The 24,826-nt window shown below is 32.2% G+C and overlaps 1 protein-coding gene across 2 annotated transcripts in view; it reads left to right on the top strand.

Moving 5' to 3' along the window:
* The window catches only part of LOC149805902 (zinc finger ZZ-type and EF-hand domain-containing protein 1-like), a 260,238-nt gene that overhangs the window by 174,776 nt on the left and 60,636 nt on the right, over positions 1–24,826 (top strand). The window contains exons 52-65 of one of the 2 annotated variants that reach the window (XM_089950657.1): positions 194–335; positions 1,853–1,904; positions 2,708–2,821; positions 5,684–5,727; positions 7,604–7,825; positions 9,039–9,166; positions 11,994–12,064; positions 13,955–14,036; positions 14,953–15,053; positions 15,753–15,870; positions 18,273–18,326; positions 18,781–18,912; positions 21,191–21,305; positions 24,144–24,331. In XM_089950657.1, coding sequence (XP_089806783.1) covers positions 194–335; positions 1,853–1,904; positions 2,708–2,821; positions 5,684–5,727; positions 7,604–7,825; positions 9,039–9,166; positions 11,994–12,064; positions 13,955–14,036; positions 14,953–15,053; positions 15,753–15,870; positions 18,273–18,326; positions 18,781–18,912; positions 21,191–21,305; positions 24,144–24,331 — 1,563 coding nt within the window. Of the gene's footprint in view, positions 1–193; positions 336–1,852; positions 1,905–2,707; positions 2,822–5,683; positions 5,728–7,603; positions 7,826–9,038; positions 9,182–11,993; positions 12,065–13,954; positions 14,037–14,952; positions 15,054–15,752; positions 15,871–18,272; positions 18,327–18,780; positions 18,913–21,190; positions 21,306–24,143; positions 24,332–24,826 lie in introns of both variants that reach the window. The other variant, XM_089950656.1, reaches the window with a different exon arrangement.

Genomic DNA, 24,826 nt, shown 5'->3' with positions numbered 1-24,826 from the left:
AATTCTTACCAGTCTGTGCAATATCTACAGATATGTATTATATCCTTAAAAGTAGTTCTACTCCTGTCTCCCCACTACATTTCAGAGTTTTAAAATGAAATGACATTGCATTTGTACATGTTCTTTAAATACCTTAATAAAACACATCATATAAAATTGATAATAATAAACATCCATTTATCTTGCCCTCCAGTGTGTGCAGATGTTCATTGCAAGATTCTGTGACCTTCTGGATGTTGAGGTTACATGTGATGGTTGTGGTGTGACTCTTCCTGGGAGAAGATACAGGTGTCTGCAGTGTGTAGACATGGATCTCTGTGCCACATGCTACTCTGGTAAGACTGATCTCTTTCATTTAGTAATGTCAAGTTAATGATAATAATGTAATAATTGTATATGCTCCATGTTATCAAAACACTAGAGTATTTTGTTGTCATTCCTTTCCATCTTTCAGACTTTTTTTTAAAACTATCAGAAGAGTCATTTAATTTTTGTTCATTGATACCTGTCATATTTCTAAAAATGTTTGAGGTAGGAAATTTTAGACTTGAATCGGGGTTTTCCTGGTTCCATGGGCAGCATTGTACATGATGCAGCTAATTGTCTTGTCGTAATAAGTTAAAAGATAATTTGTAGTTAATATACTTATTTACTCTCTATAGCCTTTTTTTTTGTGCAGAAATTTTACATTTAAAAAGTTCGTAAACATTAATTATTGATTAATCATGCTGAGAAAATGGCGACTAAGTGCCTTTCCCAAGGACACACCGAGGCAGATAACCTGGGCTGGTATTGAACTGGCAACCCTTGGATTACATGTCTGATCCTGTATGAACTGAGCTGCTAGGGCTGTGTATACTGCATATACTGTGTGCAGTGTTGTAATAAAGGATCAGGATTTGTTTACACAATCATAGATATTTTTTGCAAGTGGTTTTTTTTTCTGATATTTATTTTTTTTTAATAACAACATATTTCTTGTTTAATCCATGTTCAAGTTTATAAATCTTTTTTGCATGAAGGTTTGACATTTTTTGGTGAAAATAGAGTTTGTCAGTTGCTGGTATAACAGTGATGAAGTGCCTAAAACATTTGTCATTTATATAACATATTCTGCATTATTTTATGGCATTTTCTAAACACCTCACCATTATACACAAATGTTTTAAAATTTATTCTTTTATATATCCCAAAATTTTCACCTGACACATTTCCAAATTGAATTACCGAGAATGAAGAAATCCATGGCTTTAATAAAAAGCCCCCCAAACCCCATCTGGAAATTATAGTTTCAATTCATCTAAAAACCACATGACCTTTGGTTACAAATAAAAGCTTCATCCTTGAACTTAATTTTGAAAGATCTTGGATGACTTCAGTTATGAGCAAGAGACCATGAATATTAAGTATGTCTTTATCTTTGGAAATAATTTTTATTAGACTATAAAACATGATGCAAAGTTTGGGAAATAGTTTACACAGAGTTATGTTCTTACAGTACTACATAAGCCTGCTTTGTGAGATGGTTATATAAGACAGGTGAGCAATGTGAGGTCCATTTTGGTTTCTTATTGTAATAGTACACATAAAGTACATCATATATACTCCTTTATAAATTAATTAAAACTGCAAACAAAAAAGATCCTGATCTGCTATTTCATAATGCGCCTGCATACCAGGGTCAATGTTGTTTATTCTGCTGATTACTCCTAACAAACTGCACAGACCCAGATCTGCTAGTGCATTATGCTTCAGGAGATTTGGGTCTGTGCAGTTTGCAGTTGGACTCATCTTATAATTGAATACATATGGTATGTCATCTTTGTTTTAATGAATTTCTGTGTCGCTACAGGTGGTGTAAAACCAGTAAAGCACACAGATGACCATGACATCATACACCTTGTGTGAGTATACAGTATTTCTTGATTTGCTTCAGATTTGTGAAAGCTTTATTTTTAAATATTTATACATTACTTTAGCATGAATTCGGGATGGGATTAGTGAGTTAGTAGCATTAGTGGTGAAATGCAAGCAATTTTGTTCTACTGTCATCACAGAGACATAAGATATAGGATAATAGCTTCTTGATAAAATTTTGTTGCCTTAATTAAGTAAAGGATAATTATGTCATCGTTACTATATCATTATTGTAAGTATCTTTTTGTTCTAAAATAATAGTATTTGCAGCATTATTAGAAGTGGAATTTTTAGTACCAAAATAATTGTCTAATTTGAACTCGTTAAAGTACATTGAAAATATTAAGAAAATGTTCAGATTTACTGCATTGTGACCAAGTACAGTGTTTTTGATATGCAGTGAGCATGGGGGAGACATCCTCAGCCCACATTTGATAACTGGCCATCGAAAAAAACTGCAATGATTTTATATAAAAATTCCCAGTTCATTTATGGACATGTCATTTCTTTTATATAGAATTGTTCTTTAAGGCCAGTTTTCTTCTGTCTGAAGTTACTTTATGATTCAAAATATTCATTATGAAAATTAAAGTTCATTCTCAGTCGTTTGAACTTGTCAGAAGACTTGAAAATGGTCCTGATAATCATGAGTTTGAATAATCAAGAAAATTTCAGAAAGTTGCAGTTGGATTGGGGACCCATTCTCAGTCAGAGGAACCAAACATTTTAAATAGTCATAGTTTACAAAATCAAGGTTATTTTATAATGAATTGTATGTACATCTATGCAGATACAAGTGTAACAAGTGCCAGGCATTCATTGTGGGGACCAGGATCCACTGCAATGTATGTGAGGACTTTGATCTGTGTTTGGGATGCCACCTCAAGGAAAATCTTCCATCAGGGTAAGTGTAAATACACAATTTATTAAGACCAAATGTTTACTAGAGTGCGTAATAAGAGTATAAACCCAAGAATTAAAATGTTTTATGAGCACTCTAGCAAACATCAAAATATACTATGCCATTAATATTCATTATTCCTTAATCTGCTTCAGATTAACTAAATAACTTTATGAATGACATTGTAACCACACAAAAAAAGGATTTTGTAGACACAAATAATGTTGTTCTCAAAATGTGCACGTGATTTCCATATTTTAGTACAGTCAGCGTCTTAATATGGCACAAACAACAAACTAACAGGAACCAGCCAGTTTATGTAAGAATGATTCTAAAGGGTACACAAGCAAATGACCATTTCCATTTTTTTAAAAATCATTATGGGACTTTAGCCCCCAAATGCCACCATGATACTTGATGGCATGATTGAATTGAACAAAGGCACTTACATGACATTGGTGTACATTTTCCCTTGATTCCTTCCTATATTGGAAATAATATTTTATTGTACAAAATAGGGTTTCAGTAAGAAAAAACTGAAAAAATCTTTGGAATAAACTTTTTAGACTATATGTTATAAGAAATGAAAACGTCCTTCCAAAATATGTTATCAACATCTTCTATGTTCCTTTTTATTTAATTTATACCAAACTTGTTAAATTCCTTTAAAAAATTAAAACAGTCAAACAGTTTACTCCATTTTGTACTTTTGGTAAGTATTCTTCTGACCAAGTATATTTAGAGAGAAAGTATGAAAATTTTTAACTCGGTCATTACAAGTCCCCTTTATTTATGATTAAAATTTATTATTTTTCATTTTATCTTTACTGTCATTAATGACAGTATCTCTGCACAGAGTAAAAACCAAATACTGTAAGGTGAAACATGGTCACCTTGTCTGCATCCTCTATATATATAAAATCAAGATGAAATATGTCCATTAACAGTTACACATGATTTTGTATGGTGATAAAATGCTTGAACTCATTTTATAACTGAATTAATGAAGTGGAAAAATTTTGTACTTTGAATGAAAATTCCCATTCCACAGAATCGAAAGCTTTTTGGAAGTTAGTCTGTTGTAGCATACCTGGTATGTTATGCTTTTCAGTGTAAAACACTGCATTGTATACTGCTCTTGTATTTTCACAAATAGATCTAGAAGCCATAAATCCTTAATTAAGTATGGTAATATTTTTTAAATCCTATTAACAATACATGCTGAGGACACTTTATAGGTAGTATTAAGGAGAGATATTGGACTCCAGTTCTTTAAATAATTGTCATCTCTATCTCCTTTAAGAATACAAGTAATGATTCCTTCCATCTGGGTTGCTTAAAGATTATTTCTAGTTAATTGGCCTGACTAAAAATATACTAAATAATTTCTTCAAAACTTATCAAAATTCAGCAGAAAACCCATCAGAATCTGACTCTTGCAATTTTTCATGGTTTTTTAGGGCAGCTAAAGCTTTGGGAAAAGATATCTCGCCCTCTTATTCTTGGCTCTGTTTTGTATTTAGTTTTTGAATATCAGAGTCATCGAGAATTAAGTTGAGATCAGTTTTTTGAAATTTCTCTTGAGGCATATACTTTCATAATAGGATTCTCTCACTTCAAGTATTTCTTTTTGTTTGGTAAAGATAGTGTTGTCACTTTTTATTATATTTTTGATATATGTGCTCAGATAGTTTTGGTTTTCTAAATTACAAAAACGTTTTGTCATTTTTCTCACCCTCTTCAGTCCATCTAACTCTAAACCTAATCATATAACCCTCAAGTTTTTCCTGACGCAATTGTTGTAATTCATTTTGTTTTTCACATCTCAGATTAGTAATAATTATTTCATTATCATTTAATAAAGTATTTATCACATAACTCAAATCTTTCTAGTCTCTCATTGCCTTTTCTGGAATGAAGAATAAGATATTGTTTGTGTTCTAATCTCCATTAGAAGAACTTTGAAAATATAGTTGGTCATTTATTTTGGACATAAATATCAGACAAATATTGTAATTTAATGTTTTTAATTATTTCTTTTATATTTTCAGTATATGTCTTGTCTTTAAGTAGTGAGTTATTGAACTTCCAGATGATTTTCTCTTGTTAAAGTTTACTATTTTACACACTAATGTTAAAAGAGAAACTGTCCATTCTATACCCTGGTACCACATCTGCAGCTTTAATATCTGTAAGCAGGAAAAATATCAAAACTTGCTCTTTTGTTTCTACTCCTCCAAGCGTATCCTTTCTTTTCTTCATGAATTTCTCTTCATATATCAACAAACCCAAACTCATTTGTGATGTCAGTTTATTTTGGGTTCAGTCTGACATAATTATATGTATCATGTTGTTGATTCACAACTTAATTAAAATCTCCTGCTATGATTAGAGACCACATATTAATAACCATTTACATTCAGTAGGAGCAGGATATAAAATTACACAATATTTGTATAAGTTACAATAAAACCTTCCTTAAGCAGTCACCTTTGAGACGTGCAAAGTATCCTCAAAAGACAGGTGAGAGCTTAATACAGGTCTAATTCTACAGTATATAGGACCTTCAAAATCTGTTTTAAAATGGGTGATTGCTTTATATAGGTGACCATTAAGGCAGAGTTAACTCTGTTTTATTCCATAAATGTACAGATGTTTCATCCAAGCATACAAATGCAAATAGCTAGATTTTATTCGCCCGTCTGAATTGTTCCATCATTTTTTGAATGGATAAAGCAGATTTCAGATTTGCTAGTTATCCTTTTTCAGTAGAAGTGGGCTTTTTTCCTGCATTCTTCATTGTTAACAATAAATCATTTGTTCAGAATTTTATTCTGTATAATTCTTCTGCTTCCTCTTTTCCAGCCATCTCAGCAGTCATGATATTACCAAGTTCCCATTGACAAAATGTAAGTATTGAACTTTTTATAGTAAAAATAAAAATTCTGGGTAAGATATTGTACAAAATATTTCTTTATTTACCATGGCTTGGATGTTGAAACATTTAATCAGTTATGAAAAGAGATAAAATTTTACATCCTGGATCAAGGAATTATTTGATTTGGCTGAAATTTGGCTAGCAATGGTATGGTACATTTACAAAATGAACAGATCTACATTCATGTATAACAGACAATAGAAACGTTAGATTTCTACAATTAACTAGCTTCACATCCTGTTAGAAAAGAGATGTTTGTGTTTGCAACTTTGCGGGTGGGATGGTTCTAGACACTTACACTAATGCAAGATAGTTAAAAGTTGTATGGATCTTATTCTTAAACGGTTGTATAGTCATCTAGATTACTAGTAGATTCTGAGATGAAGTCTGAATTCTCAGTGCATCTCTCTCATGATATCTCACAAGCAGCAGGGTCCATATGCCGCACCTGCAGTGTAAGCAAGGGCATGAGATGAATAAGTTTTACTTAATATTTGCTGGTGGGGTATTGGTGCAAGCAACTTTCATTAATACATGTGAATGATAATCTCCTTTGTCCAATGCAGATATTCATGCAATGGATTTTAATATTAATGGATATTTGATGTAAAGAAGTCAAATAAAGTTAATAAATTGATGACAGACTTTTAATATAAATCGAGTTGACACGTGGCACTCAGAAATTTATGCATCAGTAAAGTTTGAGTTGAATCGCTGTCAATATTTAACCAAGTGTATCAATTATATGAAAATCAAGCTCAAAGCTCATAAACCACTGATCCAAATACACTAATATTGTTTGCTCTAGTTAATTGCTAAAGAAAACAGTTTTAGGTGTCACTAATTGATCATCTGTAACATCCAGTCAAATGAATGAATATAATTCCTTGTTGTTCGTACTAATAATTGCAAGTGGCATATTACACTTTCCCAGAAAACTTTATCAAAATTAAAAATCTTTCAAAATACTGCCTGAAGAACTAGAATTGTTAGAAGCATGTACTGTTTAATAAACTTGCAAGTTATTTTCAAATGTTAAACTGCAAAGTTTAAGGAACAGATTTACCAAAAGCAAAAGCTTAGGAATTATCCATATATCCATAGAGTGTGATTTTAACAAATGACGCTGATCTATACTCATGTGTTACTGTGACATCAGAACCTTTCATATTCTTTAATTGTCTAGAGACAACTAATCTGTTAATTGGCTTGTGTAATGTGAAATAAATCCAGCATGGCCCTTGAGCGAGCACATAATCAGGTGCTCATAGAAATCCTTGCGGGCATCAATGTGACAGTCTATTGACTATTTCACATTTGAATGGATGAGAGCATATCACATTTATAATGATTAGAGTAAATCCCAATTGAAAAATAAAATGAAAATATTAATTCTTTAATTGGAACAAGACTTCTTTAATTTAATTTATTTAATGCAGTGTTGTCACCAGTAAGCATTTATCCAGCATTTTCATTGGTCAATACTTCATCATACAGTGTGTTATTTATTGTCAAAAATCTTTTTTGCTGATGAGAATCTAGCAAACTATGTGATGTCTAATTCCAGTTTGCAAATTTGATGATTTTAATTCCAGATTCCAACATACTGGTCACTATATTCGACAGCAGAATGAGTGATATATGTATTCAACAGCAAAATCAGTGATATATGATTGACCAATTTATATCGCTGTATTTATAATATTAAGCAAATAGCAATGGGCTAAGATTTAAGTTCACAATAATAAGCAAAATTAAAGTAGCTTGATAGATTTAATACCTTAAGTGTATTTTACAGAGTGTTTGTAAGCTATGCTTAGTTTTAGTCGTGTGCAATTTTTTTTCAGTGAAGACTTCTCAAGAAACTGACTCCCTGATACAGGCCTACATTCACCAGCATGTGTGGATGTTGTTCACTCTGCTGTCTTTATCTATGGGAGATGTAGTGTACAGTGAGAACAGTGGACTGGCTTTAGACCAGGACTATGTCAAACTGGCAGCAGAACTGCAAAATCAGTGCATTGGCATTTGTACAAATTGTCTACAGAAGGTTCCAGATGATGCTGAAGGTAGGGTCCTATTTTATGACAGCCATATAAACTCTAGAAATTAATGGTTGAGTTAAGAGATGGGCATTTGCACAAGTCCGTTTTTGCCACATGTGTTTACACAATAGTTTTTGGCTCTTGACTAGGATGAAGTGAAACTGCAAGGAATAGTACACAATCTTCCAGGGTATCTCCTGAAGAGTTTTGTCCATGTTGGTGCTTATCAAAGGTAATAAATACACCCATCGGCTTATAAGTTTATATGCTACAAAAGAGCTGATATTTTCCAGTATTTTATCCTGCTTTAGCTACTGTATCAAAATTACTGATTTTCATCATACTTTTAAAATGAAACTGTTGATGGAGATTTTCATAAATATCTGCACTTTTTATATGCTGTCCCTCCTCCCACCCCCCCACTCCATTTGGAGGGTTGCATTTGAGATCCAAAACTTTAATTGTCATTAAATCAACCTAGTGAACATCATATCAAATTAGGATCATCTATCCAAAATTGATGTTAATGAGTTCAGGCTACAATGATAGTTCTCAGTATCTATGACAATGTAACCTTTGGCCCACACATTCTCATCCCTCAGCGGCTGCATCCTGGATCTGAAATCTTCATAATCAGCTGTTCATCCTTTTGAAACAACATACAACATACCAGAAATGATCACTGTCCCTAATCACTGTTGATGGAGTTTAAACAAGGAGGACAGTGATGGACGGACAGAGGCACTGACATATGGACAGAGGGACATTACTTCTAACAACTACAACTTATATTCAGTTAGAAGTCCAACTTACAGACACATATCTGCCTATACATACTACACCAATTCATCTAGATCTGTGCAGTTAGTTAGAAATAATGAGTCAAACAAACAACATAGACCCAGAATTGCTGGTGCAGTATGTGATGGCCAATCAGGGTCTATGTTGTTGGTAGTCAGATTCAACTGTTATGCAGGTAAAAATGGTATGTATCAGCAAAGTGCAGATAAAAGTAGTCCTTGCATGCTAGCACAATGAGTGTTCTTACATGCCATGTTGAAAATAACAACCAAATGGACTGTTCTGTTCCAACAGCCCTCTGCTCAAAGACTGCACTGATATATTATAAATGCAGTCCTGTTTTATTTGAATTGCAAGCTCGTATCTAGCAGATCAAAAAACCCTTTTAGACATGTTTTATTCAGTTCTGCAATTATTTCCATTATTTGCCTTTCAGATGGTAGCAAGAGTTTATTAGATGGAAGTGAAAGATCTCTTGAGACCAGGCAAGAGGAAGCATTTGCTATTCATTCTCAAGAGAGGATTATGGGATTGCTGGGTGCCATGATACCAAGGGATACTCATGTGAGGATATACACTGTATGTGCTCAAATTGCTTTTTGTATTTAGAAACATATATCACACAAATATATAATGCTGATGTCTCTATGAAGACAAAAGTAGGGATCATGCACAGTTCAGAGATGCCCATCATCCTGAATTTGGCCTGTATATCCCGAATTGCCATGCCTGTTCACAAATTATGCTACCATATACAAAAATCACAATTTTTCATAAAAAAATAAACCAAAAGACAAATTTGGTGGAAATTGAAGCCATATGTATTTTTTGTCTTTCAAGACGTTTTGGGTGATTTGTAATGTATCAGTTTCATACAACTTGAGTATTTTCCATCCTTTCCTGTCTTTGTAGTAATTTGCGACATAAGACCAATTTCTGGCATATAATGGTCCATTACAATCAGAACAGTTTGTTTCGTTGCTTCACAGTCTTTTCCAGTAATTTGTATCATACGATCAGTTTCAAACCATTATTCAGACTCTTTCTTTTCACTTGAATGTGTTTTCTTCATGATGTACTGTGACTTGTTTGTTTGTTTTTTTCAAATAAGATTTCTACAATATTTGTGTTAACTTGTGAACTATAATTGTCAGTGTTTCTATAAATCTTTTGTGTGTGTGTTGACTTTAAAATAGCAGACAGTGATTTTAAGCCCATCTTGAAGGCTACATGTAATCAAATTTAAATAAATTCATCGGTTTTTTTTTTATTTTAAAAAAGCATGTCATTTGTGTTTTAAAGATAAAAAAATCCATCCAATAAATTGAGGGAGTTTAGAATGGAGCCATGTGGTGTTGATAAATGAGGATCAGACCTTTGCCATGTGGAACCGATTTTGGAAAAGGATCTCTTGGCAAAGCTGAAAAGAGCCAGTAGTAGTTTGGAGGATAATTAAAAGAATACACCAAGCTGTATACTGTAAATAATATTAAATAACTGCACATAGACATGTTTTGTAATGTTTTTGAAATTATTTTGTCATTCTTCTGGCTTCCATGTGGAATTTTTTTTTGCTGCGGTGTCACAAATTTTTCAATAGGATCACAAATTTGTACCCTATTGTCCCTAATTTCCCTGGTTGGTGATGGGCATCTCTGCCAATTCAAAAGCAGTAATGTCTAAATTGTAAAGTACAAATAGGTAAATTTAAATGTATACTTAATTTCACAAAAGCCGTTTTGATGACTTTTTTGCCTGAGCAAAAGGTCTCAACATAATTCATATGCTTGTACCATGTTCTGAACCATGTCCCTTATCTCATGGAAGCTGCTGTTTCAAAGCACTACCAATATCATCAAAGTCATCAATTGCTTGATACATTGGTTAGAAATGAATTTGTAAGGAACCAGCAAATTCACAGCCCCGATCCCTACAATATACAATGTAATGTAGTATGAGAAAAATAAAAGTCGATAGGTAATTTTGATACCTAAGTAAATAAATGAGGTTAAATCAAAAGTATGTATTTTGTGTTCTCACAGAACTTATTTTCCAAATGTAGATGAGCAAAATGATTTTTGTCTTTCTCACTCTCTCGTATTTCCAGTTCTGTGCAGAATTTACTGTATGCTGAAACAAACATTAATGAAATTAAAAAATTTTAATTACTAAATTTTACATTCATGATGGAGATTTGGTAGACTATTTGAGTTGTTAGAAGTGTTTCACTAGCTAGGGACAACCAAACTGGAAAAAACTGCAAGTTAACTTGTGACAATAATAATTTTAGAGATGTCTGCCTTATGATGTAAATGCAGTTTATAATTTGTACAACCATGCATCAATCCTGATTACAAATATGGCATTTGAGAAATTAAAGCCAGAAGGAAGAACAGTACCTGGGCATCTTGAATTTGTTAAGAAAAAGTTGGGTTTTTTTAATATCTAATACTTAAGTGTAAATTTAGAAAATTATTGGTTGGATATATTTAATATTTCTTCATCAATGTATTTTCACATGTTAAAAAAGATTAAATCTTTTTAATTTGAATGTATGAAAATGCAAAGTTTCAATCATGTAATGTGACAATTGAATATATATATATATATATATATATATATATATATATATATATATATATATATATATATATATATATATATTCATTATGTTCTTTGTCAAAATGCAATTCAGAAGCAAGAGTGATATATAATATTTTCTTTTCATGTGTTGATACCACTCATATTTCGTCTTCTGGTACAAAAACCTATATTTAAATCAAGGCTTCTCCCCTGATTAAAATATCACATATTTTGATATAATGAAATATATCCAGTATTAATGCATGAAAAGAAAGCATCCTGCACATGTTGCATATTAAAATCATGGATAGTTTTATTTTAACATGATGGCATGGAAAGAACTTATTCCAATACATGTATACTTCAGTAAGTTATTTCTTTCCCAAAGTCAATAATAGCGCACTGAAAAGTTAAGGTTAATATGAACACAGTAACAAATGTGTAACACTCGATGCCCATAGAGCAATCTCTGTGTCCATGTTTATTTTTTTAATGGTGAAGAGTATACTTTTAGTTTTCATTTTTGATGGCAAAGAGCACACTTTCAATATTCATTTTTAATGGTAAAGGGTATATTTAAATGTTCATTTTTTAATGGTGAAGATTATTCTTTAAATATTCATTTTTAATGGTAAAGGGTATATTTAAATGGCAATTTTTTAATGGTGAAGATTATTCTTTAAATATTCATTTTTAATTGCAAAGAGTATACTTAAAACCTCATTTTCAGTTGCAAAGAGTGTACTTAAATATTCAGTAGATTCTTGCATCATACTGGCACTTCATTAACTGACATTTTTTGTTCTAGGTTCCAGTAATTGGAAACAGCTACAACTTTATGACAGCAGATTTCCTAAAATTGCTCTTTAGAATATCAAGGTTGGTATGATACCTGGCAAACATTTTTTAAACACAGTTCTACTTTTCTTTCCAAAGCACTTGACTACAGTACATTGTAACCAAATATAATTATTTCCTGATAAACAAGAAATACTGATCTTTTAAGCTTGTTAGACTTTTGTATATTCCGTAACTGCTCTTCATTAGTATCATTGTAGTTTTCTGAGTAACTTAGTGATGTAGAAATATTAGCAGTGTTATTTGACTCCATTCATTCTCTGTATTCTCATCTTTTGGGTAAAACACAGGACAAACATAGATATAATAAATGCATGGGTAATATGAAGAGAATTCATATTCCACTTAGAGTTAATCATGTGTAATATATACACTGGAATAGAGATATAATAAAGAAAATTCACATACCTGATGAAGTGTAATATAAACTGTAATAGGGATATAATAAAGAAAATTCACATACCTGATGAAGTGTAATATAAACTGGAATAGGGATATAATAAAGAAAATTCACATACCTGATGAAGTCTAATATATACTGGAATAGGGATATAATAAAGAAAATTCACATACCTGATGAAGTCTAATATATACTGGAATAGGGATATAATAAAGAAAATTCACATACCTGTTGAAGTGTAATATATACACTGGAATAGGGATATAGTAAAGAAAATTCACATACCTGTTGAAGTGTAATATATACACTGGAATAGGGATATAATAAAGAAAATTCACATACCTGATGAAGTGTAATATATACACTGGAATAGGGATATAATAAAGAAAATTCACATACCTGATGAAGTGTAATGTATATACTGGAATAGATATAAAATAAATTCTAGACACAATAAAGTAACAGTGTATAATGTATATTTTGGATTTAAAATTAATTATAGATACAGTGAAGTAACATTTGGGGTCCCAACAGGTTTATAGCAGACATGCTTTAGGGTATTTAATTTCTGAATTAGCTTCTTGTGGATTTGTGTTGGAACATCAAGGTTTGATTAACTGATTCTTTTGTTTCTCACAACGAACTTTATTTTGTATTTATGCCTTTCCGCACCAACCCAGATGGGAATTTGAGAGTGATATATGGTGTTACTTTGTCTACTCATGTCTTTTTCACATTGGTTTTAGTTTTACATATAGGTCGGATCTCATGTATTAACGTTAGCCCCAGAATTGTACAACTTTTTTAACAGACATATCTTGAATTTCATGCTTCAGTAACTGCAATAAAGTTTTTCGTTTAGGTTAGTGTTTCAGGCATTCTTGGCCACTGAGTCATGTAGTTAGTTTTATTTAGATTTGTCTTGGTAAGTACAGTATCACCTCATCAGATGTTGTTCACTTTGACCTGCATCTCATAGTTTTGCTCAGTTTTGCATCTAGGTATTTTTTTGACCACAGTTTTGTGTGTGAATGAGTTTTGGTGAGCACAGTGCAATTCTTCCAAAATGTAACGACTCTGACCTTTATTTCATGCCTCAGTGACTTTTTAAAAAGTTTTATGTTTAGATCACTTTCTTTTAAGCATTTAGCTGTTGATTATAATGAAAAGGGGTATGGCAAGGCATTTGTGTTATGTGAGCACCTGTTAGTTGCTAAACTTAACAATGTACCACAATTTATCTCATTTTGTAGCTTTCTTTATAACTAATAATTTCACTAACAATATGTTACTTTGTAAAGTTTCTGTTATCAGAAATACTGATATTTCAGTTAGTTTCATATTTAAATGTTAGGGTTCATTCAGTCATTAGTTGCTACTGAGGACTTGGAAGATTGAAGCCAATAATCAAAGAAAATTATTCGTACTAGCATTAAGAGATTAGGCAAGTCCTAGAATAGATTAAGAAATTGGCATGAGATAATAGATCTTAGTATTTATGCATATTACAGAGGTGAAAGTGGACATGAAGTAAACACCAGACATCTTGCCATGGGACTTCTTGGATTGCTGCTGCCCAAATGCCCATCAGAGGTAAACATTAGTGGATTTAGAAGGGGGCTGTATTCCTCATTCAGAACTCAGAGGAATATTAAATAATAGAAAAAAATATTAAACACAGCAATGTAATTATTTCAAAATCAGGTTAACTTTTATTTCTCAAAACAAATAGAGAAAAAATAGCTGGAGGCTGTAATATTGCATGTAGTTTTGTTCCTTATGTACTGATGCATGTCTACAGAAATCAAGTTTCTCATTATGTAAAATAGAGGCTGAAAACTCTTTGCTTTGTAAATACTGCCAAAATCTGGATAATGGCACGTATGTGAAGTGAACCATATATTTCAAATAAGCACACACATGACTTCCTGCTATATTTTTGTAGTAAAATTAGGTGTAAGTATGTTTCTGAACAAAAATAAAGTTTTGCAAGTAAAATACACAAGTTGCTACTATTGTTCTCTTTTTAGGTAATAACAACCTACAGATATAGTGACAGTACATTATTTTGTGTTATTTTTCAATCTTGCAATCTTTCTTTGATAAAGCATCCTTGTGAAATCTGGTTAATAAATATAACATCAAAACTCAATAAATTTAATTTGAAACATTTTTACTGTCTATAAATGTATATAAAAATAAGCATCTTACCACTCTGATAATATTATACAGTATACACTGAGTTATGAGTCTGGTCCAAGTGCTAACACGGATTAGAATCAGGATTCACTCTAGCAGGTGTTGAAGTTATTTGACTGACTTGTGGTGTTGTGTGATATGGACAGTAGTGAGATGTCAGTACATGAGGAAGGCATTAAAATGTCTGGTACAAACTAGATATGGCTGGAACTACTAAGATCTTTTCTCACATCAGAGTGTTATTTTATAGTATTCTTCCATAGTACCAAATTATCTTAGAAAATTGGCATTATCTATTACACATTTTTAGGTGTCAGATAAGTCTGTGGCTTTGGATTTGCTTCATCAGGCTTCAGGAGGACAACCAACCATTCATTATCTCTTCTCCTTTGGAGCCGATTGTCTGCAAAAGTAAGTATGGCATATATGCCAAGTTGTATATCACTTTCCTTATAATTAAAAACAGTAAACATGTGTTTTTGTTTGTAATATTTACTCTGTAAAGACATTATTAGTTTATTGCCCAGATTTGGAGCACCCAGGAGATATTATGTGATGATTGTTGCTGTATAGTTTATCCACAAATTTGCCTAATTATTGTAGATAATCAACAGAAGATTAGGAATTTTTATTCTGGTGACATCTTTGCCATTTATAATTCTTTATGTTTAATTTTTCTAAAGTCAGATATATTATATCATGGTCCATTCATATGTTGATTGGCCTGTTGACACCATTTTGTCTGGTTCATAACTTTGTATGGCATTGAGAAATTCAAATGCAATTTTACCCCGGCATATGTGATGACTGGAGTGTGTCACAGTAATGCCCCTAGGTCAAAAGTGAAGGTCATGAAAAGGAAGAAAGCAAGTTAATTGTCTGAATCCTAGTCTAGTCTATAACTTTTAAAATGATGATATTTTAATAATTATTAGCTGGATATATATTATAATTAGAAGGTGTTTTGTGCACCACAGCCTTGCCTTTTGCCTCAGGACAATTGCTAATGAAATTTTAAATCAGTTACTTGCATCATTGTCTGGGTATAAGTTTTCATCCACTTAGGATTTTTCAATAAAATTTTTGTCACGTATATCATTACTCTTGTAGAAGTGGCTTGGAATGGGCTTGTTCAATGGCTCGCATATTGCAGAGACTGTATAATGCAAACATATGGAGGAATGTGCTGCATCAGCATCTGACAGATGGTATTAGGAATATAGCACAGGTAAGTAATTTCTTGATTGTTTGATATCAGTCCATTTAGATAGTTAGCCAGCAAGATGGAAGAATGTATCCATTTGTAGATAGAAAGAAGATTAGTAGATAGGTAGGTAGGTATGTGCATAATGCATGAATGAATTGCTTAACAGATGGAAGGATGGATGAGTAAATGTTGATATTTTAAAATTCCAATACTAGTAAGGATCACTGTTTGGATTATGTGGTATTACTTTACTGTTTACGATCACTTGTCTTCATATTTTGGGGATTTTAGCTTCATTTCAATTACATATGTGGCTTTTGACAAGGGGAGTAGGAAAACAAAATGTCAGGAAATATGAGAAAAAAATGCCCTGATACTTTTCTTAAGTATTCCTTTCTGTAACCTGGCTTTCTCTCCTTCCAAAATTGGCAAGGCTGTTCTAGTATTTTATCATAGTGCATGATACCATGATCTTGTCCTAATAAGTTAGCTTTTAATGTATAAATGTATACATACATACATACATACATACATACATACATACATACATACATACATACATACATATATTTATGACAAGTTATGCTGAGAATGCTGTCAGAATTTGTCACTAAATAGAAATTAAATTAAACCTAAATAAAAACATATATAGGATGAATTCTGATTATACTTTTCAGCCTAGTTAAGGCAGTATTATTTTGTATTTTGGTACAGGATAGGATGTATTTTGCTACAGGATAGGATAGTAGAAGTATTTTTCAGTCAGAGCTGAAATGTTGCCATCAGAACTAATGAACTATCCCTGTTTTGTGTTTTTGTCCAGTGCCAAACATTATGTTAGACAAATTATAAAATGAATTATGCACCAATACTTATATTCATAAGAATATAAAACACTTATAAAATGAGACTCTGTTTTTGCAGGAAATTCTTTATTTCACTTATTCACTGAAATAATTGACTACTATGAGACTGGACATGGGTTTTAGAATTATCTACATGGTGGTGGTAAACATCACTTGCATGCTCATGGTTATTGACTTAAGCAGTTTGTTTTCTCTATATGATAAATGTCATTAATATTTTTTTAATGGAAATTTTGCTATGTAGTCTGAAGTCTTTATTCTACTGTCAGTGCCAGCAAAATTGGTAGTCATGAAGTGTTCTTCTCACAGATTTCAGGAATGTAAATGAGATTCTTTTATAGGCTACATTATCAAATGATAATCAAGCTGTTTATATACTCTCTGAAAGCAACATCAGTCTTATCGCTGTTCAACTACAGTTGTGCCTTTAAACAATAATTCATAAATGTGATTCTAGAAAATGAATGTCAAATATTGCTAGGCATGAGAACAGAACTTTGTTGAGTATTTTTATGTCAAATAACATCATTGTCCTGTGTCAGATACCATCATTGTCCTGTGTCAGATAACATCATTGTCCTGTGTCAGATAACATTGTCCTGTGTCAGATAACATCAGTCCTGTGTTAGATGACATCATTGTCCTGTGTCAGATAACATCAGTCCTGTGTTAGATAACATCATTGTCGTTTGTCAGATAACATCAGTCCTGTGTTAGATAACATCATTGTCATTTGTCAGATAACATCAGTCCTGTGTTAGATAACATTATTGTCCTGCATCATAAACATTTTCCCATGTCAAACAACATTATTGTCCTGTGTCAAACAACATCATTGTCCTGTGTCAAACAACATCATTGTCCTGTGTCAGATAACATCAGTCCTGTGTTAGATAACATTATTGTCCTGCATCATAAACATTTTCCCATGTCAAGCAACATTATTGTCCTGTGTCAAACAACATTATTGTCCTGTATCCAATAACATCATTGCCCTGTGCCCAATGGCACCCTTGTCCAGTGTCCTACAACATCATTATCCTGTGTCCAACATCATTTGCCTGTGCCTAATAGCATCATTGTCCTGTATCAAACAACATAATCGTCCTGTGTTCAATAACATCATTGTCCTGTGTTAAACAACATCATTGTCATGTGTCAAGCAGCATCATTTGTCCTATGACGTACAATATCATTGTCCTGTGTCTAACAACATCATTGTCCTGTGTCCAGCAATGTAGTCCTGTGTCCAACAACATCATTGTTCTGTTCCAGTAACATCATTATCTAAAAATCTATAATAAAAAAACAACCAGTATACATGTTCATCTAACAAGTTTTATCAGAAGCAATTGTAAAAAGAACTATCAGATAGCAAATAGTATTTTAGGAATGTGAAAGGAATTGTTAAAAATAATACTTCTGATAGTAAATAATATTTTAGGTATGTGATGAAAATTATATAAAAAAAAACTACTCTTTGGAATTGATAGTTTAGCTATGTGAAGTGATTAATGGATTTCCATTTTTTTTATATTTTTTTTTTTATTTTTGCAGAAACCAGAGTTAGCATCCATATTTGCATTGTTTGTAATGGCAGGTTTTCCAGAGGTAAGTTTTAAAAGAATGTTCTCTCTCTCTCTCTCTCTCCCTTCCTCCCTCCCCATAACACCATTGAATGTTGTGCAGAAAATTGTGTTATGGAACAAAGACTATCTGTACCTTAAATTAGTAATTGATTAGCTTTGGTGTTCAAGAACATAGAAAATATTACTGGATTTGGCAGATTATCTTAATGTCATATATTACATTATCAGGTGATAGTGGTTGGGATAACAATATTTATGAAACCAAACACAAATAAGTTTCTAGATCTTGTCAGATATGTCAGTCAGAAACTGAGCAAAATTTACATACTGTACAATGGACATGGGCAGATGTTGACAACAGGTACACTGTTTCATTACAGTCATATTGGATTGGAGAAGGGTGGAGTGATTTTTAACATACCAGCAAAGTATTATATTGTAAACACTAGACTACTAATATACTATTCTGTTTACAGGTGTTGACAACAGGTACGCTTGTCCATTACAATCACACTGGAGTGGAGAGTAAGGATGGAGTGGTACTGAAACATTATCCAGACAAACATCAGACACTTGTGGTTGATGTCAAAACCAGGAAAAGACACACTGTAAGTTTCAAGTTAAACATATTGAAAAAATTATTCCATCACATCATGTCACTTGTATTACATTTTACGAAACATAATTTCTTTAGCTCACCAGCCATAAATCCAAGGGTGGTTTTGTTATGGTCCTACATTCATCATGGATCATGCATCATGCATTGTTTCTCAAAATTTAAATCTTCTTTTCCAGAACTGGTGAACCGAATTAACCAAAATGTGACAGGTGATATTCTAGTGAATCTCACTCACACTTGTATAAATGATGCTCTTCACTATCAAATATGGCCAGTGTTACTATTAATAGAAACAAAAAAAACCAGACTTGGGCCAGATTTCATTAAAAAATATCCTGGAATGAAGAACTTCAAATTTTATGCAAATGATGCTGATCCTTCATCAAATCTGGCTCTTTTTATTAAAAGTAGGTAAACCTTAAAGCAGCAGCTGCTCAACAGAATTTGAATAAATTTGACAAAAGCACTCTAGGATGAATAACTTTGAAATTAATACAAATTATGCTGGTCTGTCATCAAATATAGAAACCATTACTATAAAGAGAAAAACATTGAAATTACTTATTTTCAAAAATAAACTGAATTTGATCATATTTGAATCCTGGCATAAAGGGCCCTCAGATTGTTGTACATGATGTCAGTTGGCCCATAAATATGGCCACAATTACTAAAATTAGAAAAACCTTTGAATGACTAACCAGAGACAGCTCAAAAGAATTTCACCAAATTTGACAAAAGCACCTAGGCATAAAGGTCGTTAAAATTTATATAAATGATGCTGATTAAGTGTAAAACATGTCAACTGTTTCTAAAAAAATAGAAAACGATTTGAACAATTTTATCACAAAGATCTACTGAATAGAATTAGATCAATGTGTTTGATTTGGATTTATAAGGTTGCTTTAAAAAATTTCAGTCATATCGCTACAGTGTATGCAGTTTGGCAATTTATAGTGATGTCTAGCACTGGGACATCATGCTGCAGACATGTAGCATGATGTCCCACCCAGTCACATTATCCTGCCACCAGGATGACCAGTCCTAACACTAACCTCTTAATGCTGAGCACCTAGTGAGGCAGCTGTTAGTACAATTTTTATAAGTCTTTGGTATGACTCATTGACCTCCCACATCTGAGGCAGACACTCTAACCACTAGGCCACCAGAGCGGTTTTGAGTTAGTTGAACTTTGACAGAAAACATCATGGCATAAAAACCAAATATATATGAAGAGACTGAAACCATAAATGAGCATTTTGTAACATATGCAATCAACTTTATTGGAAGAAATCTTCTGACCCATCTTTCTTGGCCATCTGCTTTTGCATTCAGTTACTAGACAGATATCAAACAGGTGATCAATCTCTGGCCCACTTGGGCCTCTTCATGTCAGTGTAATAAGACATTTGGACATCACACAATTTCAAAGCCTTATGTCTACTTCAGGATTTTGTTTCGTTTCTAGATGTTAGATAACTTCATTTTAATTAAAGGAAAGAAGAACTATTTTGCAGTGTGAAAATATTTTATATTATTGGGTTTGTAGAAAATTAAAGAACTGAACCTTCAAATTAGATTCTCGATGCTTTCTTTCTAATCACATGTTTTATTTATATTGTTGTTACAATATTACTACTTATCAGATAATAAGAAGCTCTAATTGTTATCATTATATTTATAAATGTTAAGATTACAAATTGATTTTGAAAATCAGAATATTGTCAATTTTCTTTTAAAAAAGGCACAAATTATCTGTTTATATTAGGTAGAATAGGTACACCATACTATTTGTTATGCTTTTTATGGTTAAGTCCATTTTTATGTCTGTCTAAATTGTGTGAGGATGTTTTTGTGTTTTAACAATAATTATAAAATTTCTCAAATAATATTGTTTTGATGTTTGACCATATTCTTTATAATATTATTTATCCATGTAAAGAGTATATCCAAAAACATACAGTATTGATCCAGATCTGCTGTGTAATGGGCCTGCAGATTAGGGTTTACTCTGTTCATTTGAAGAGCCATGGTAGCTCAGTTGACAGTATTGGACTTATAATCCAAGGGTCATAAATTTGATACACTCCCAGGTCAGAGTGTCCCATGATATAGCCAGCAGTATGTTAAAAGTGTTGTTAAAACCAACAAAAGAAAAAGTATCACATGAAATACCATGTAGAATGAACAGTGTAGACATTGTTTTACCAGTGCATAATGTAGTATCTACCCTGCTAACTTATTGTATTAAACAATCAAATATGATACAGGTTTTAGACAAGTATATTGACTGTGCCCCCTTGATGACTGAGGTTTGGGACTACACTCACATCGCTATATTTCTGGACATCATTAAAGAAATTGTCACAACTAAAATGAAAGGAGGTAAGTGTCCAGTGTTTTATTTTGTTAGTTATCTCCCCTTTTTTTAAATAGTTGACAGCTAAAGCTGTTTAAGTATGTTAACTGTAGTTTAAGTTTTACTTAGAGAACAGGAATTTAGAAAGTTTTAAGTATTGTACATTCAAAGACACATATATAATATTGCCACAGTAGATAGCTGTTTATATTTAGCCACTATTGGCAGCTAGACAACACAAACTCAATATATTGATATGTCTTGGTGAAGAGTCTTAAATCAGGAAAAATCCTGTCGAGTTTCGGATTGAAAAAAAAAACAGCATATGACAATCAGTTGATGAGATAATCTGCATCTGTCCTGAATCATTATTGTTAAATTCACCTTACACATTTGAAACAGAATTTATTTAAGAAAAAACAGATTTAAAAGGTCAAATTTCTGTTTAAACATTTTTTGTTATCTTCCATATCTGAAGCCCCATATTTGTTCTTATTATAAATATCTACTGCAGGATTTATGAACATTTGTGTTTAATATTATGATTCACAAAGGTTTTTACAGTGCCATGTCAAATAACTTCCTTAGTAAGAAACGTTGTATAGTATACATGCTTGCAAGTCGAGTCAAACTGCAAACAGGAAAGAGCCTGATCTGCCATAGTATAATGTGCCTGCAGACCAGGGTATATGTTGTTGGTTCTACTGATTACTTCTAGCAAACTGCACAGACCTAGATCTGCAGGCATATTATGCAGTGGCAAATGTAGGTCTGTGCATTTTGCAGTTGGGGTCAACTTATAAGCATTTATATATGGTTGTTAAATATGTTTTTAAATGGTCACTGGTATGATAAGAATTATTCTGCAAGCTTGATTTTATATGTGTGCACTAATCAATACGTGGACTGGTATACAAATGTAAATTTGTAGCAAGAGCTACTTCTAGACCTCTCTGGTGACGTAAACAAAACATGGTGCCTCATAGTAAGGAATTTACAGATGGTCAAAAGCAGATGATAATTCAGTTAAGCAAGAAAGATTTTGGTGGTAGAACAAATATCTGAAATAACTGGAACTCATAAACTTAAACTTTGGAAAAGTTTCTGTAAAATGAGAAATAAATGGGAGACCAAACATCATTAGCAAAAGGGGTGATCGTGAATATTCCTATCTTGTTCATTACAAGTTTTGACAATGATAGACACTTTTAGACAATGATAGACACCTTTTGACAATCATAGACACTTTTTGACAATGATAGACAATCTTTGCAGGACCTAACTATAAATGTGGCTTTTAATGAGTCTGCTAATCGTCATGTTTTTGAAAGCCATGGCAACAGAAGATTAAAGAGCTTAGGATTCACTGTAAAGCAAACTATGACTTTTTGGCCAAATCATGCATTGCATATTGTATGATTTAAAGAGAAACTGGAAAGTTGAAAACCAGTAGTCATTAGTTATTTATATTTAATGAAAAATTGGACACTTACTGCAAAAAAGTTAACAAACTGAGTTTCCAAACTGGTGAAAAAACATTCAGGAAATGATTATCTTGTCCATGTTTTTAGGAGGACAAAACAGTGGATAATTGATAAAGGACTGAATACTTACCCTATCCAATACAGACCCTGGACCCCAATACTACTGAGGAACCAGTTAAAATCAAACTTAAAATACGACCACATGAATTAAATCTAGGTCTGGATACATTTGTGCTACTGTTGATATTTATGACAAGCACAGTCAGTCTTAATCAGAGGTCTTATGGCTCCATACCCACTTTTATTTGCAATGATAAAAGCCAAGTAATTAGTTACCATGTATTCAGTGTGTAAGTACCATTCTTTCAGGAGATTATTTAGAAATAGCAATGACATTCATTTTTCTTTAATGTCATCTTAAGTGGCTATACATTTTTTATTTGAAACTGTACCTCATGCATTCCTGTGGTATGTATGTGGCAGTAATGTGTAACTGAAAGATTGAAATCACTAGCATAGAGATTTCATTGCAGAGAATTTGCAAAAAGGTTATCAGTGAGTAGTAACACTGGATATTTAAGAAATAGCAAATGCTACACTTACAGTCAGTATGGTCATCGATAGAGATGGAGAGAAACAATATAATTGATGACATTTTTGGAAAGAATTACAAAAAATACCATGCATTCAAATGTAAAAGCATGATCTTGACATATGTTTTTTTAACTTTTTTATTATGTAATCCACTTTGAGCAAATAAATACATATGATTCCCATTTTTTGTCAAAATTATAGATAATAAATGTTCATCATTACTGCAGATCTTTGAAATGATATATGGATATGATACCCCTCTTCCTATATCTGTAACCCCTTATCTTCTATCTTAACACATCTGCACTTTCTACTTGATATTTTCTGCTTCTATTTATCTCCATAAAACTATAAAGAAACGTTTACCGAAGATGTTGCATATAAAATTTAAAATTTCTGAACCTTTGACCAAGGGAGACTTATTTCATTTCCAGTATTCTTCTTTCTCTCTCAGTCAATCATCTTGGCCCTGATGATTAAGCAAACATTATGTTTAAGCCCTTCTTTTCAGTTACTGAACACAAGTTGTGACCACATACTGCACAAATCAATCAGCCTTAATCAAGGGAGGTAATGCTGCCAGTAATAGTGGACAGTCAAGGTCTTCATTTGTTTTAAAGATATATTTTGGCAATATATATTTTGTTCAAGAAAAAGCATGAATCATCTACATTTTAAAGATTTTCTCCAAACAAATGACATTTAATGCATGAAATAGTGGCATTTCATTTTTTTTTAAATTGTGAAAATATGCAGTGTAAAACAATTTTGTTTTTTCTGCTCTAGAGGAAGAACTTAGTGTGGAGAATTTATGGGTGCTATCCCTTGGCCTGAAGTTGCTCAACAACAGCTTGAAAGTTCCTGAAAACTGTACCATGGAGGGACTTCACTCTCCAGACTTTATTCAGTGTCTGGTATACATTTCCAGCAAGGGCACAGGATTCAGTCAGCAATGGCTTCTGAAGGATTTGGAGGTATTGCAAATAAAACATTTTAGTAAGCTTAAAATTTTTGAATTTCATTAGGAAATTCAATTTCTGAATGATACAGTGCATGATTAGCTATACAATTTATAAGCTTAGTTATTTATGAATTTTTTGTTGTAAAATTAACGAATTGAATGAGGAAATTATTAAGGATCCTAAAATATTATTTTATTTTGAAATGTAGTGAAATATTGGCCTTTTGTTGCTGCAAACATCATCTACAGTTTGTTAAGGTTTTTCGTAAAGTTTTCATTTGCATATATTTCCCAAATCAATTGATAGGTTCTCATCATATTTGGCCTGAATCATTATGAAGCAAAGACAGTTCATTCTACAACATCGCTAACATTTTCCTTTTACCTAAGAGATCAAGATCAAGGTCACAGTAATATAAAATTTGTGTTATGGATTTTTCTAGCCCTCGATGGAATTTCTTCATACTTGGGATTATTGATTATAAAGATTAGACAATTCATTCTTTGA

The sequence above is a fragment of the Sinohyriopsis cumingii genome, chromosome 2 (assembly GCF_028554795.1).
Source record: "Sinohyriopsis cumingii isolate HCF-2022 chromosome 2, ASM2855479v2, whole genome shotgun sequence".
Lineage (NCBI taxonomy): Eukaryota > Metazoa > Mollusca > Bivalvia > Unionida > Unionidae > Sinohyriopsis > Sinohyriopsis cumingii.
The sequence above is the reverse complement of the archived record's forward strand: the minus strand, read 5'-3'. Positions and strand labels throughout refer to the sequence as shown.